This window comes from Gymnogyps californianus, chromosome 17 (assembly GCF_018139145.2).
Source record: "Gymnogyps californianus isolate 813 chromosome 17, ASM1813914v2, whole genome shotgun sequence".
Taxonomy (NCBI): domain Eukaryota; kingdom Metazoa; phylum Chordata; class Aves; order Accipitriformes; family Cathartidae; genus Gymnogyps; species Gymnogyps californianus.
Genome location: NC_059487.1, coordinates 6,728,674 through 6,744,777, shown reverse-complemented (window position 1 = coordinate 6,744,777; position 16,104 = coordinate 6,728,674). Strand labels below are relative to the sequence as shown.

The 16,104-nt window shown below is 57.7% G+C and overlaps 1 protein-coding gene across 5 annotated transcripts; it reads left to right on the top strand.

The window, feature by feature from the left end:
• Positions 1 to 2,935: 2,935 nt before the first annotated feature.
• Positions 2,936 to 15,652, top strand: GDAP1L1 (ganglioside induced differentiation associated protein 1 like 1). 5 transcript variants are annotated; one of them, XM_050907453.1, is made up of 8 exons: positions 2,936 to 3,115; positions 6,006 to 6,207; positions 7,896 to 7,909; positions 8,213 to 8,216; positions 9,657 to 9,863; positions 12,018 to 12,115; positions 12,260 to 12,374; positions 15,309 to 15,652. In XM_050907453.1, the coding sequence occupies exons 1-8, from the start codon at positions 2,936 to 2,938 to the stop codon at positions 15,650 to 15,652; spliced, it is 1,164 nt and encodes a 387-aa protein (XP_050763410.1). The 5 variants fall into 5 exon arrangements, with proteins under 5 accessions (XP_050763410.1, XP_050763409.1, XP_050763408.1 ...); XM_050907452.1 differs by lacking the exons at positions 7,896 to 7,909; positions 8,213 to 8,216 and having other exon boundaries at positions 6,006 to 6,198; positions 9,690 to 9,863; XM_050907451.1 differs by lacking the exons at positions 7,896 to 7,909; positions 8,213 to 8,216 and having other exon boundaries at positions 5,979 to 6,198; positions 9,690 to 9,863.
• The last annotated feature ends 452 nt before the right edge of the window (positions 15,653 to 16,104 follow it).

Below are 16,104 nucleotides of genomic sequence, written 5' to 3'. Positions count from 1 at the left end.
ACTGTTTCCTTCAAAGCCTTCCCAGTTCAGCTCACCTACTTCACTCCTCTGCTGACTCGGTGACTCCTGCTTGCTGCCTGCCTGAAACCTCAAGCTTTACTAGCAAACAGCATCTTCTCTGGGAATGCCTGCACAGCGCGATTAGCTTGACTGATGAGCATCAGTGCTCAGCATCAGAGGTGGCGCGGTACAAGCAGTGCTGAGCGCAGCCCTGCCAGCCTTACTGCTCCCAGCCTGCTGCTGTACCTGCCCCAACAAGCCTGCAGAATTTTTTCTGTCTGCAAATGCTCTAGGATGTGTCCCCAGTCAATCTACAGAAGAATGTGTCTAAAATATGCTGAGAAAGCACTGGTGGGCTTGCAACGCTCCCAGGACTTTCCTCAGATCGGATCCTACCTCTCTACTTCCTATCTCAGCAGATCCAGGCTGGGTTTTTTTCAGTGGCTTCCCCCCACCCCCAGCACTTTACAAGTTACTTGCCTGTCTAGTTTCAGGACTAGTTCAACCGAAGCGGGATGCAGAAGGGCACCCTGGATCAATGAAATTTATTTCTCACCTTACAGAAGCCAAAGCAAGTCCTAGCTAAGCTTTACATTGGCAGATGCTGAATCAGGCCACTGGGGGGAAAAAAAAAAAATAAAAAATCAATGGAGCTGATTCTACAGCCTGATTTCCAGCCCCTCCTTCTAAAACAGGGAAGGTGCTTCTGCGCCTGCAAAGTCCTGTGACCGACTCCGGCCGCCTGCTCTCTCCCCTCTGTAACGTTTGCATCAGCTCTGAGACGAGACACCCCGGATTGTGCATTTCCCAACTGCCAGCACTCGCAATCCTGCCCCGACAGCACCTTCTGCCAGGGCTCTGCCGATGCCACCGAGTCTGGCTGCACAGCATCCCGCGGGGCAGCCCAGCATCGATCCTTTTTGCAGGCAGGAAGGCTGGGGACAAGAGCTGGGGTTGATCTCAAGGTCACACAAGGTCAGGGCACCCCTAAAGGGGGCTGGCACCAATCCTGCCCCTCAAGCCTTGCTCACTTTAGCAAGCCAAAACCCAGCTAAATAAATAAGTGCCTCCAGAGGTGCCGCATACCTGCAGGACCCAGAGGGGTGAAGCGACTTGTCATTTTTTATTCCCAACGGCGCAGCATTAATTCATCACAAAATATGCCACTAGATGGGGCTTTCTGGACAGCAATCCACGGGGGAGAACCGCTTCTGCTTGGTCAAGCTGCTCCTTTCCTTTCCTAAACCCAAAGGTGAAGGGATCCCCAAAAGATGCTTCCTGGGCAGCAAGGGCTCTCCTGCGCAGAGCGGGTGGGAGGGGAGGCTGCAGAGCAGAGGGCAGGACAGCACCACGCGATGAGGCCAGCTCTTTGTTCAAAGCCCAATTTGCTCCGAGTTTGCAGCAGCGGGAGCCGCTGCCCTGACTTTGCAGCCCCAAAGCAGAGGCCAAGCAAGAGCCTTTCCCTGTGGGTGTCCCCGAGGCCAGCGCAGGGTCGCCGGCAGCACTTGGGAAGCCCTGGGCTGGGGAGGGAGGATGGTTTTGGGGGCTGCTGCCTACGGGGGAGAAGGCAGGGAGGAGGCAGGGCAGGGCATAGCACTTCCCAGCCTCATCCCTCCGCTATCACCCTCCTGCACACCCTCAGGAGCAGGACATCACAACACCGAAGGATTCATTTTCACCTCCCAGTCCCCAGAAAATTGCTCCTTTCGTTATGTTCACGCAACTGGGTACCAGTTTGGCCCCGCTCCCTCCCCATGCTCTTGGGCAAAGCGTGCCTCAGTTTCCCCACTTGAACCAGCTCTCCCAAACCCTCCTGTTTCCAACCTCACCAGCTCCAGCGCGGGTGGAGATGGGAGCAACACATGGAGGAGCTGCATTCGCACCCAGAGCCCTCTCGCAGCCTTGAGACGCGAGCTGGCTCCCTGTGCCTGCAGAGCCCTCGCTTCCATCCTCTCCAGAACCTGCCCCTATGACCCCCAGAACTGGGCTGGTTTTACCCCCCAGCACTGGTAGCTAGTCCCATGTGTGGGAAATTATCTCCAGGCTGCCAGATTGCCAGAGATGGAGCATGACGAAGCCAAGTGTCATAAAACACAGGCCCAGATGTCCAGGTTGCTGTGCCCAGGAAGGTGCCAGCTACCTACACACATTTGCCTGCAAACCTCTGGGTGACGCTCATAGTGCCCTGAGAGCAGCAGCTCCTTCTGGAGCTCCCTGAGCAGCGGAAATCCGGCCGGTTTGCTATTGTGACACACTCTGCTAATTCTGGAAATGACCCCCAACTGTGCCTGCTTCGGTGCAGGAGGGTTCATCCGGCTTGGCCCGGCACCCCAGGGCTCTGGTACACAGCGAGGGCTCCTGGGCTCTACCCCAGTACAGCTACGTAACACCCATGAGGCAGTAATTTGTGCTCTCCAAAAATCACTGAATACCTTTAAAGAGCCATTGCTGCTTCTTTCCATGAAGGTTGCAAGGCAGGCAAGACACTTGCTAGACATTTTAAAGCCAGTATCCATCAATGTAGCTCTTTATTACGTATCTGCCATATCTAAACCAGTCAAAAAAATCTTAATCTCTGCTCCAAAATATTCCTAAGGAACGGCAGGGGTTGGAGCTGCCCCGGATTGCCAAGCTGGCAGGCAGGCAGGCAGCAGGAGCCTCTGCTGCTGGCTTGCCTATTGAAGCAATGCCTGCACGTTTCCATAGGAGCCCCGCCACGAGTGGGGATGGGCTGCGATTTCACCCACACCACCGCCGCTGCTGCCACCATCCTCTCCTGTGACCCACGGCACCCGCTGCCCCGCGCTGCCCACCCCAGCCGGGGAGATGGAGCTGCCCCGGGAGTGATGCTGATGGCAGGAGCCCATGTGATGCTGGGCTAGCGCCGCTCGCTCCCTCGTCCCTCTCCCCTCTCCCTGCTCGCTCGCAGGCTGTCATGGCGACTCCCAATAATGTTACTCCCACCAACTGCAGCTGGTGGCCCATCTCGGCGCTGGAGAACGACGCAGGGAAATCCACAGAGGGGGAGGAAAACCAGGACCCTACAGACCCCGCTCTTAAATCCCAGGACAGACTGGTTTTGTACCACTGGACCCAGTCCTTCAGCTCACAAAAGGTAAAAAAAAATAATTGCTCGGCCGGGTTCCCGGGGAAGAATCACCTCCTGTCTCCAGGGCATCCCCTTGCCTGAGGAGGATGGATGCACTCGCGGGGAGAGGAAGGGGCTCGTCCCCAGGGCTGGCGAGGGCAGCAGCATGTGGCCGGGCAGCTCTTTTGTACCTGCGGTTCTGTTTTAACAGCATCTGCCTGGGGAGGGGACAGGGATGGGGGGCTCAGCCAAATCCTGCTTTTGCTTTGTTATCGCAGCTTGCACCAGGAGCTGCCTCGGCTTTGTGCTCGCTCACAGCCTGACCCTGGCGTGGCCAGGAGCACAGACAAAGGCTGAGCTGGGCCCCGGGACCACCCTGCTGCCGGGAGAGGGGGAGGCAGCCCCTGAGCCAGGCTCCTTCCAGGGAGCAGACCCCAGCACGCAGTGATTATTTACCCCTGACTTTGCAGCAGTGCCCTGGAAATCCTATTCCTGGGGTGCCCCAGCAAGAAATCACATTTTCAAGGCAATAGTAAATGCTCATTTTGCAGCACAGCAGCTGTGTAGCAAACCCGACGTTCTCCTCCTGGCCCCAAACCCTTATCATTTCCACACCATTAATATTATATGGGGAATGGGCTATTAAGAGGGACGAGGGGAACACAAAGTTCCCCAGTGCAAGGGCCCCCTCCAGCCACACAGCCCGGCGGGGAGGCCGGGGGCAGAGACGCCCATTGCTACCTGCAGGCACAAAGAAAAGGGAGGATGCCCAATGCAGCAGGGTGCCTGCACATGGTCGGCTTCACTGCCGCCGGCAGTGGGTGACTAACGGGCTTCTGATCCGCACCAGCGAGGGATGCTCGTGCCTGGCTCCCCTGCCTCACGCTGGGCTTGCTGTTATTTTTCGTCTTGCTCGTTTGGCCGCCGGCAGCAGGGACACAGCGGTTAAGGCACTTCTTGTATGGGGTTTCCTATAACCGACCTCACCTCTGCGGGGCTGGGGACGCTGGGGACAGGGCAGGGCACACCTAAAGCCACAGGGCCACCCGGCACCGCTTCGAGCTTTGCTTTTGAGGTCACTTGCAAGGAAAGAGCGTTTGCTGGAAGGCGGACGAGCACAAGCTGGTGTGATGGACATCGCAGGGTGGGGAGCGGTGGGGGCTGCACGGGACTCCCCTGCAGAGGAGTTTTGCTCGGAGCTGGCTGCAGGCGAAGCTTTTCCTGCTCTGCCCCGGAGCTGCTCAGAACCACCCTCCACAACGCTGGGGCTGTTTGTGGGAGGGATCCCGAGCCCCCACCAGGATCTGGCCTTGCCTGCAAAGGGATTTTTGGAGTTTTACAGCCAGTGCTGGGTTTCTACACAAGATACCTCATCGCAGCCATGCCAGCGCTGCGGGGACCGGCTGGGGGGTCTGGGCATGTTTCATCACCCCTGGCTGTAACCCCTCATCGGGGTGCTGGCAGGGGCTCCCCTCGCCCACAGGCACCGGGGTTACCCCGGGACCTGAGCCCTCCTGCCTGCGCTGCCTCCTGCCGGGCCTTTGGCCTCGGCCCTTGATAGCAGAACAGGGAAGCACGGGGAGTTTGGGGACAGATGCCCCGGGTGGTCCTGGCCGGGGTTTATCCATCAGCTGGGAGGAAAAGGCTGAGAGCAAGTTGCAGTTGAGGGACCCAGGCTTTTCCTTGTTTGACTTTAAAAGAAAAAATTAATTTGCCAGCCCTGTAAATAATTAATGACTAATTCCCCAGGAACTCTGAAGTACTCATAGAAATGCTTATATTTGTTAAGTTGTATTTTTAGCCGGTGCTAGTTGGAGGAAAACAAGCGCTTTTCCCTCATTCAGTGGTTCTGTAAATCGTGGCTGTCTCACATCCCCCGAGGGTTTTTTTTGTGTGTGTTTGACATACTTAGTTCATAACAGTCAGGTTTTTATAACCCAGAAGCCTAAAATGCCATCCCTGAGTGCATATTCAACAATATCTCAAGCACAGAGCAAAGCAGCAGGATCAGCCCTGAGGGCTGTGGGATGGGGACAGTGCCCCGCATCCAGCCCCGCTCCTGCCTCCTCCTGCCCCTCCGCACCGCTGGACTCGGCTTTCCCACCCACAAGACGGGTGGGTGCCACCCCAGCGGTGACACTTGCTGGCCCGGCGCTGAGGGAGGGCAGCAGCAGGGGAAGGCAGCAGGTCTGGCACAAGAGGTGCGAAGGCGGTGGGCGATGCCCCCGGGCCGGCGGCAGCGTGGAGCAGGAGGGATGCTGCGTAGGGGCTGCTTGAAACCCTCCATGAAACAGAACCTTTTCCCAGCTCAAAACATGCCCGGCAAAGCCATCGCCCACCCCCGAGCGTGGGACATACCTGAGTTAGCATCTGGGCCTCCTTCAGCCAGGCAGGAGCACCCACTGGGCACAAGACATAGCATTGCTGCAGCCTCTACTTCCTCCTTTTCCTCCTCCTCTTCCTCCTCAGGTGTGTGCTGGGCTATGCTGGAACCCAGAGCAGCATCACTGATTCCCCCCAGCTGGGGAGCTGCTGCATCCCTCCACCTGCTGCTGAGGGACGGGCTCGCAGCCCGCCAGCACCCCTGGCCCCTCGCCTGTCACACGGGGCCACCAGCGACCAGTGGGAGGATGGTGGTGCATGATCCTGCAAAGTTAGGATGGGCTTGGGTCTCCCCCATTTGCTGGGAAAAGAAATCCTCACTTGGCTGCCTGGATTTTGCAGTTGCCCCATGCCAAGAGCTTCTTGGCTTCTTGCAGGACAAGTGTGTGTCATGGCACATCGCTGTGCTTAAGCAGCAGGGGAGGGCCAGGGAAGTGCGATGGGGTGGTGGTGGGGCTCTCGGGGTGCTTCGAAGGCTCTCGGGGCCAGCTCGGTGTGTGGGGCTGAGCCCTTTCTTCCCGGCCTCTTGCTCCAGGTACGGCTGGTCATCGCGGAGAAGGGGCTGCCCTGCGAGGAGCGGGACGTCAGCATGCCCCTGATGGAGCACAAGGAGCCCTGGTTCATGCGGCTCAACCTGGGGGAGGAGGTGCCCGTCATCATCCACAGGGACAACATCATCAGCGATTACAACCAGATCATTGACTACATGGAGAAGAACTTCACGGGAGGTAAGAGGGGTGAGGGGGTGGGCTGCGTCTTGGGGGAAACTCAGGTCTAATCCAGATGTTGTTTGCCAAATGCACCCACTTTGTCCTTTAAAGTTTCAGCTTTACCCCAGAAGAGCAGCAAGCCACCAGCCCTCCCCAAACTTTTACATTTTCCCATGAAAATGGAGGATTTCCAGCAGAAATCCCCAAATGTTCCTTGGAAGTGCTGCTAGGGGACTCCAGGGGGGTTCGTAGCTGGATCCCCCCTTTTTCTGCCTTGGAGGCCACGCTCCCAATCCGGACCATTTCCCCCCGTCCCTGTGGTGCATGGCGGCATCTCACCAGAGCTGTGGCTGGGCCATGGCCCATGGGAATGTTTCTGGGTTTGGCCACCTTTGTACTTTGGCATCAGGTAATGGTATAAAAACCGCCGTAAGCGGCCCTGCTGAGAGACGGTGGGTTTGAGCCGGGTGCTGCTGCCCCTCTCCCCTTCCTCGATGAGCCCTGTGCCACTGGCCGTGGGCAGGAGACCCTGCCATATCCAGTGTTGCTGTGCTTCAGAGAAAACTGCCTCTTTAAAGTCAAACAAAGTCAGCGGTGCTGGGGACCATGGGAGGATGATGTGACACAAACCCAGAGGAAGGGACAGCCAGGAGAGGGAAACTTGTATTCCCCCCGGAGCAGGGCTGCAGCCAGTGGCCAGCCAAGCTCAGTGCACCGGGATGCTGAGATGGCACTTGAAGGCGGCTTTTTGCACGGCTGCTGCGGCAAGCAGCCTCTCCCCAGCATCTCACGTCCCTTCGCCCTCATTTCCCTAAACCTGCAGGCTGTCAGGCTGGGACACTCCACCGAGGAGACTTCAAAGCCGAGCAGGGAACTCGGGCTGTGCCATCACGACGCTCGCCCCAGCATCCATCCCCCTTGCAACCGAGACATCAAAAACATCTCAAAATAGCTCCCGAAGCAAGGGCGTCTTGCCAGCTCAGCTGCTGTCCTCTCCCGGCCCCGCCACGATGGTGCTGCTCGGCAGAGGCACGATGCTCGCTCGCTGGCGGGGCAGCGGGGATGGGATCGGTCGGGAGGAGCTCTGTGCCGGCAGCGGCTCCCAGGGAATGGCAGCCGCTTTCCTGCCCAGCGGCAGCCCCGGGGCCAAGGGGCAGCAGGGACCATCGCTCCGTGGTCCCTGCACTGCGCAGCAGCTTCACTCGGTCTCTGCAAAGGGCAGGTGGTCTGGCATATGTGACCACAGGCTGTCCCCAGCAGGAGGGGGACACAGCGCTGCCCATGCGCTGGGAAACTCCTGTCGTTGAGGTTTTCCAGCCAGGTGCAATTTCTTACTTGCAATTTCTTGCTAAGAAATGGAGAGGGGAAGCTCCAGGGAAGAGGGCCCAGAGCATCACTCCCTACTGTGTGCTCTGCTCTGAGCCATCACCAACCAGCGCCAGCTGGCAAAAGCATTATCAGGATGCCACAGCATTGGTCCGAGAGGGAATCACCCATCTTGCAGAAACGTGCAGAGCTTGAAAATGCCTTTATAAGAAGGTGTATTCACTGAGTTATGTTTTCCCCTGGGCTGGGAGCATGGTCTTTTTCAGCTGCTTACACACACACTGAGGGTCAGCTATCAGTAAAAGGTGGTGTGATGAGCAGTGGTTTTCTTTCCCCAAAAAAGCAGTGAATGGTACCAATAAGCCACCTTTGAGGGTGTTTCTTACTAGGGCACTGCCCAGCAGTGCCAAGGAACCGCTGATGAGTTGGCCGGTGGCAATGCACCTCAGAGCCTGGGCGAGGGGCTCCTCCAAAGGCTGCACCCCCAGCCCTGTCCTTCTGAGCCTCCCCCCATCCCACCTTTGCACGGCCCATCGCTTACTGACTATATGCAACAGCAGCCCGTACATGCAGGTCCGCCGTGGCGTGAAAAGGCAGGGCGAGCACCATCCCGCTGAAAAACCTCCCTGGGACGTGCTGAAGGACGCGGGCCGGCAGCCAGCACGCCGCTATTTCATTGTGGTCTCTCCGCCTCGCTGCCGGACAGGGCAGTTGCTCTGGATGTGCTGGTTTCCAGCCTCGGCCCCAGCCCATCAGGTGCTGGCCAGGAGCCTTATGGAAGCAGCATGCAGGCTATAGGTCGGTTATTATTATTTCATTCAGCTGATTGCTTTTTCTCAGATGGAAAATCCCCGCTTGGAGAGCTGGAGTCCAGGCAGCGCAGGCAGCGAGCAGCCCGTGGGCAGGGAGGAGCTACCAAAACCTCCCCTCGCTCAGGGGACAGTAGTACTGACGCCCATCAGTCAGAACAAGTCTGTGGACCCTACCAGCAGAGGCAGCCCTGAATCAGAGCTGCTAGGAGGTTTGCTGTACAGGAGCTGCCAAAATTTCCCTGGCTCCTGTCCAGCTGCAGGTGCCGGCTGGCGCGATGCTGCCTGGCCCAGGGCAGGGCGAGCTGTGCGTCTCTGCCGGGCGGGTATCGCCAGGCTGTGCCCGCAGCCTTGCTCCTGCCGCCGGCAGCAGGGCTGGGCAGAACTGTCATTTCAGGCCCTTAATTAAGGAGCCGTGTTGGCCATGTCTGCCCAAGTCCTTCTGCCGATGCACCTTAACTCAGCCCAAGACGCTGGCGGGCTGTGAGCCCTGCACTGCGGACGGCATGTGGGCAACCGGGTGTACCGAGTACTGGTGGTAAATTTACTCAATATCTGTTAACTGCTATCTGAAAACACCATAAACATTTATGATCCCATAAAAAAATGGACCTGATATTCTTGAGGGAGACAAGAGCAACATTTTGCTCCTTGTGGTGTCATCTGCTGTGTATTTTGAGCTGAAAGTGTAATAAACAGAGCAGAATACAAACTGCCATCAGCAAAAGATGAATAAAACAAACCCAACAAGGCGAGGGAGGTGCCGAGCCGGCTGGGGCAAGGGATGCTCCTGCAGCTGAGGCACCGGCTGAGTGCAGAGGGAAGATGTGCTGGGCTCCTTCTTTGGTCATCTATCCTGATTACCCATTTTGAATGGGATTTTCAAGGAAGCCCAAGAAAATTAAGTGCCTCATTGCCACTGGTGTAACAAGTGCATAACTCAGGAGATCCCAAACTCAAATCCCCATGTCTTAGCTCTTTTCTGCAGAACAGGAAGATTTTGTTACCCTTCTAAGAGATGTGAAACCACAGTGTACAAATTCAGGAGCTGCAGAGACGAAGGGCTTGCTACCTTGAGCTCCTGGGGACATGGGGGCTGCAGGGCTGGGTAATGACACACGTACACGTCCCTGTGGTCCTGCAGGTTTGCCCATCCCCGGGCACGGGCTGGATGCACTGCTGGCTGGGACGGGCAGCGGGGAGAAGGCAGAGTGTGGGGTATGGTTTTGAGTTAATGCACCACCATAGCCAGCCCTGCTCAGAGGCAGCTCAAGCAGGATTGCACACTGGTGTCCAGCACAGGCTAATGAGCCACTAATGAGTGCTTGACCCCCCGCCCAGGTCCCGCTAACAGCTTTCCCTTTGCCTTCACAGAAAACGTCACCCAGCTGATCCCCGAGCCGGGCAGCCTGCTGCACTCGCGGGTGCTGCAGTACCGGGAGCTGCTGGACTCGCTCCCCATGGACGCCTACACACATGGCTGCATCCTGCACCCCGAGCTCACCACCGACTCCATGATCCCAAAGTACGCGACCGCTGAGATCCGCAGTAAGTCGCCTCTCCAGCAGGGCTGCCCAGGGCCGGCGACAGCGGGACGGCTCCCCCAGCCCTTCCTTTAGGCTCGGTTTGGCTCCGCAGCCCGGCCAGCCACCCTGCTCTTGCTCATCTCCCTTTTCCACCAGCGTAGGCAGGAACAGAGCTGGGAAATGGCAAAGCACAGCTAACCTGGGAGCTGCAGGCACCCTGTAGAGGCTTCCTGACCCTGGGGGTGTCTGGGCTCCCGTGGGCCATGCACGCTTCTCGCCCAGCTCTTTCTGGGGCACATGAATTTGCACCCTCTCCTGCACGTCCCCTCTCCTTCCAATAGCTCTAAGGGCAAAGGTGGGAGAGTACAGCCAGATTGAGTTGCAGATAGTGGATGAATCGGCATAAGACTGTGTACCTGACCTTCAAGTGCTCATGAAACATTGACGATGCTTAATATAACTCAACGGCAAGGATCACTCCTGGAGAGAGTCCCTTGCCAGAAAAGCGACCTTGTTGGGAGGGCATCGGTGTACCCCACGTCTCTCCCCTCCTTTAGGCTCTGGCCCCAAGCAGCGCCTGTAGCAAACACCATTCCCCCCCACTGTCCCTTCAGCTGCCTGGGTCACAGATGGTCCCTCTGAAATGGGATGCACTCGTGCACAAAGAGAAATAGGCTGTTCATGAGGTGTACATCATGGTCTGCCCTGCCTCTGCGGGCACCGTGCACAGGCAGCTTTCCCCATGTCACCAAGCGTCACGTCCACCCCCAGACCTTGGGCAGATGCAGGGTGCAGAGCCCGTCCCCTCCCCAAAGGGTCCTGCTCCGATGGCTTCAGACCCAGTCTGCCTCGCATCACCTCCCCAAGCCACTCTGCTGAGGTCCTTAAAAATATCTCCCTGTCCAAACCTCCTTGCTGGTGGCATTTTTCCCAAGCCATTGCAATGGAGGGGCTGTGTGCAGGTCCGTGGGGTGCCCCAGTGCTGGTGGTGCCCTTCCTCCCCAGCACATCCCCTACACCAAGGTGACGTCCGGGCTGCCCCGTTGCAGTGGGTGCCGAGGCAAATCCATGTAGCTGTGTTCCAAGGAGAGGTGAACTGAGGGCCAGGCTCTCCCAAGGGGAACAGGGGAAAAAAATCAGGGTGATATCCAGGCTTGCCTCCGAGTTACAGCCCCAGGAGAGCTGCCTGGGAGCCTTAGCGAGCAGGAGCTTCAAGGCTCGTGGTGGAAAACAGGGATTCACCATTTTGTGGCAGCATACGGCCCACTGCTGGCTGCTGCCCCGGCCAGCCCTGGCACCTCCCGCACCCGCGCATCGGCAGAGCCAAGCTCTTGTTGGAGGGAACAAGGAGGGAGAGACAGATGGTCCCTGGCAGGAAGAGATTAGCCCAGCTTTGGGTAATTTATGTCGTCCCTAAGGTGTTACTCTGCATCTCGTATTTTCTTCTTCCATTTACTCTGCTCGTTTCCCTCTGTTAGCTCCCTTGCACACAGCCCTTCACATCCTCCCTGTGCCCTGGGAGGGAGGAGGGTGGGCATCTCTCCCGTGCTCACGATGGCTTCCATGCTACCAAATTGCATCCCCGGACACTGAGACAGGGTGGGACAGCTTCATTTGGGAGGGAGCATCCCCTCCCGTGCTGCTCCCTGCCACGCTGCTCCGCACGCACACCCACACATGGGCAGCTGGCTTGGACATCCCAAAGGATCAACCTGCTGGGGATGGAGCTGCAGGAATCAGGTTATGGGGAAGCTCAGGGATGTTCTTAAAACAGGAAGAGACAGACAGAGACAGCGATCTGCTGGCAGCTCTAATATGAATCCAGCAGAGGAAATGAAGAGCTGAACCCCCCCGAAACCCGCAGAACTGGGACTTGCCAAGGCCGGGGAGGGGGATCTGCTGCACCCTGCAGCCAGCGCTGCCCTGTCATTAGTAGATGGGAGAGCTGAAGAAGCCACGTGCCCTCGGGAGGGCGTGCAATGCCCCGGCCACCTGCCCCTATGGCAGCACAGTGGCAGCAAGCCATGAATTTGACCTATTTTAGCTCTCTGGGGTGGTTTTTTTGGTGCCACAACACTATTTTGCATGCAGGATGAGGTGCTTTGCTACCGGACACAAGGTCATCGCGACCCCTGCCAAACACAGGCCCCCAGCCCCTCTGTCTGTCTCCCCCCAGGACATTTAGCTAACGCCAGCACGGAGCTGATGAAGCTGGACCACGAAGAGGAGCCACAGCTATCAGAGCCCTACCTCTCCAAGCAGAAGAAGCTCATGGTAAGTGGGTCAAAGCCACACACATCTCTGGTGGGGGGGGACGTGACCCACGGACCTGCCATGGGCACCTGGTGCCTCGTGTCCCTGCACAGTTGCAGGGACATGTGTCTGTCCATGCATCCATCCTCCCCACTCTCCACCCAGGCCAAGATCCTGGAGCACGACAATGTGAACTACCTGAAGAAGATCCTTGGTGAACTGGGGATGGTGCTAGACCAGATTGAAGCCGAGCTGGAGAAGAGGAAACTGGAGTACCAAGGTAGGCGCTGGGCTGCATTTTGGGGGTGTTTTTCCACATGAGGCTGAGGTGCAACACCAGGAACAGCCGATGGCTTCGCACCTGATGAACATCCCCCACGGGGCAACCACCAGCGGGGCCGGGGCTGCCGCTGGGCTCTCCTGTTTTTGGGTGCAACAATGTCATTGCAGCCGGGGTCTTACTAACCTCCGGCAAACCACCCCTGCTCCGGGGAGCCCCCGCACCCTTTGCCACAGGGGACAGCAGGACCCCCGTCCTCACAGCTGCTCTGTGGGAGCTCCAAAGTCATCGCAGGGTGGTGGCAGGTCTCCTCTGCCCCAGCGAGGGGCTGCCACTGACTGATGCCCTGGCTGATTCAGGAAGGAGCGGGCTGGCCCCGGGCTGTCGCACCATGAGGAGCACAGACGGACAAAAGCACAGGGCTGGGGACGTGTCCTGCAGCCAAGCCCCGCCGGCCATGGGGGCACATCCCAGTGGAGCATGGGCAGGGAAACCTGATGGGAATTTGAGGGGCCCTGGAGGGGCGGGAGCCTTTACAGGACCTGCGTCAAACACCAGCGGGTGGGAGAGAGCGACACCAGCCATCCCCGACATCACATACATGCTGCTGGGTGCCTGCTGAGAGCCACCCCAGTGCCCTGGCAGACAGGGATGCATGGGCACAGCTGGGCATCGCTTGTCCCGCCGTCATCCTCCCGTCCCCACTGCCGGCAGGGCTTGTAACCCCAGCCCCAGGACAGCTGGTAGCTGCCAGCACCACGGTGCCAGGTCCGGAGCAGAGCCCAGACGCAGTTAATCAGGGGACGGCCCCACAGCTGCCCCTGCCCTCAGGGCCAGCCTCGGCCGCGGGGAGCCGTGCGTCACGCTCAGGGCCGCACCGAAGGGCCCTCGGAGGTGCCAAGGTCAGGCCCTGCAAGGCACCGGGTTGGGGATTTGCTGAGAGCCCTGATGCATTCGCAGCGGCACCCGGCATTGCCCTAATTACCTCCAACAAACACCCTCATTAACTGATCCAAGAGCTGGGATAGCTCAGCAAAATTCAGCCTAATGAGGTGCCCTTAGAGGACATCCTGGGTGCCTGGAGCAGACGGGCGGCTGCTGCTGGCACCCAAGCGCTTCGCTGCCTTCGGTCCTTGCGTGCTGCTCCTGCCCTCTGCTCCGGGCCCCCAAACTGCCCCCGCTGTGCCCACGGCCAGGTCAGGATCTCAGCAGCGGGCACAAGCACCAGCCCTTTGGCAACTTCCCAGGAGCCGCAGTGCAGCAGCTCTCCTCCCACGCAGCCCAGGCTGCCGGCCCGACACGCAGCGATGCAGGCAGGGCAGGCAGGAGGAGGGTGGGAGATGCTGCAAGAGCACACATCACCCCCTGCCACAGGCACCCCGTTTGGCTGGAACAGCCTGGTCCAAGCTGGGGCTGCTGCGGATGCAAAGGGGACGAATTGCCTTTGCCTGCGCTTCTGCCCCACCTTGGTGCTGGGAAGGGGTGCAAGGGGCTGGGGCACCCCACAGCAGGGTCCAGACCTCAGCAGTGAGTGCAAGCCCAGAGCCAGGAGGGGTAGGGCCGGATCACGGCTCTCTTCTGAAGTCACCATCCTCACACGTGCTTTCTCCTTCGCCTGCAGCAGTGCCGGGGAGCGAGGCAGCCACCTCAGCCCGCTTCCCTTACCTCTGAGCCAAAGCATCCTCAGGGTCCTCACAGCACCCAGGAGGCTCTGGCTGCAGAACCCCCACAATTCATTAGTCACTGAAAACATTGATTGACTAATTAGGCACAGGCAATCTGTCCACTTGGGCTGTGCCTCTAGCAGGATTAGGCAGGCTGCCAAGCGGCTGCAAATGAGGGCTGCTAATTACCAGTAGTTCCCCCAGCCTGGCCCTGCAGGCAGCCCTGCAGCACCAGTGCCTGCACAGGGGTGCAATAAAGGTGCCTGCCCCTCCTTCCCTGACATAACAGCCACAGGACAGTGGAAGAGCCCCAAAATTAAGGATTTGGTGCAAAGCTGGGGGCTCAGGCTGGATGGGGCCAGGTTTTGTGCCCCTTCTGCTGTTCTTCCTTACCTGCACCTCCCTTCATCTGCCTTAGCTCCATCCCAGCCCTGCTCCTTAGCATTGAAAGGGCATCAGAGGAGTGTTTAACACTATCCTGGCCTGAGCCTGCTTCTTCCAGCCTAACAACAGCTTGGTTTATTCCTGGACATCTCTCTGGTGAGGTAATTTCCAGGATCACCTGTTATCAGGGGCCGTCAATGCTTTGGTGTCTTTCCTCATGCCCAGCATTCGCACCACACTCTGCCTCCCCCGAAAACCTGGCTCTCGGCATAGATGTGCTGCCAGCTTTGGTGTCCTGGAGCAGGGTCCTCACTGCAGGAAAGGGGACAGAGGCAGGACCTCCCCGACAGCACACAAGGAGAGCAGCCAGGCCGGGCCAGCAAATGGTTTTGATTCCTGAGGATTTCTCACATCCCTAAAATAGGACAAGTTAACACGACACTCCTGAAACAGCTCCCGGTACAGCCAAGGACAAATGCTGCTGCTGTCCCTGAGCACTAACACAGCAGAAGGGCTCACTGCACTGCATCTTCCTTCAAGGGGGGCCAAGGACCCTTTTCCAGGGACCTCCTGGGTACGGGAGGATGCCATCTCCTGCTGCTCTTGACTTGGGAGGGAGGCAGCAGAGCCATTTTGCAGACAGCAATTTGTATCTTCACGTGGGCTATAAATGATCATCTCGTATTCCCAGCTTTGTGGCCCCACATATCCTCCATCACGTAGCCTGGTAGATGGGGTCTGATCTCTTGGGATATCAGAGCGCTGAGAAAAAACACCCCAGGTCCAATGCAAATGCTCCTGCCTTCGTGGATCTTTTGAGCAAGCCTTTAGGTGCCCACCCAAGGGTCTCTTCTTACCCTACCTGCTCTGTCGCTTCTCTCTCCAGGGCAGAAGTGTGAACTTTGGCTCTGCGGATGCGTCTTTACTTTGGCTGATGTCTTATTAGGAGCCACCCTGCACCGCCTCAAGTTTCTGGGACTCTCTAAGAAATACTGGGAAGATGGCAGCAGACCTAACCTACAGTCCTTCTTCGACAGGATACAAAAACGCTTCGCCTTTAGGAAAGTTTTGGGAGATATACATACCACGCTCCTCTCCGCAGTGGTACCCAATGCCTTCAGGCTGGTCAAGCGGAAACCTCCCTCCTTCTTCGGAGCCTCCTTCCTGATGGGATCTCTGGGGGGAATGGGATATTTTGCTTATTGGTACTTAAAGAAAAAATACATCTAGTGCTGGCTGCTTGGTGTTTAGTTTGGTGTCTCTGTGCTGTGTGAAATTATGATGAAGCCTCAGTAACTGTAATGAAATTTGAAGCAAGGTAATGAATAATTATATTGTTTAATGTAACATTCCATAGTCTAGAAGTAGAAACGTATACTGCAAGGAAATAAGACAACAACAACAAAAATGCGTCAACTTGTAAATGCCTTTTTTAGGTTTAAGTATTCAACTCCAGCGAGAGGCTCAGGGGTTCACAGGCTCAGCTCTGCCCACCAGGATGCGACACCGCCTCCGGCACCGGCCGGCTCCAGTGGGAGAGACGGGAACCCCAGGAAGTTTCCCAAAGCCCAAGTTAACTAATGGGACTCGGATACTCGGTCCCGTACGTTTGCGTTTCCAAATTGTTCACCGGCCACATCTCACACATGCAGGTAGTGGGGACTTTCTTCTTCTAGAAGGCG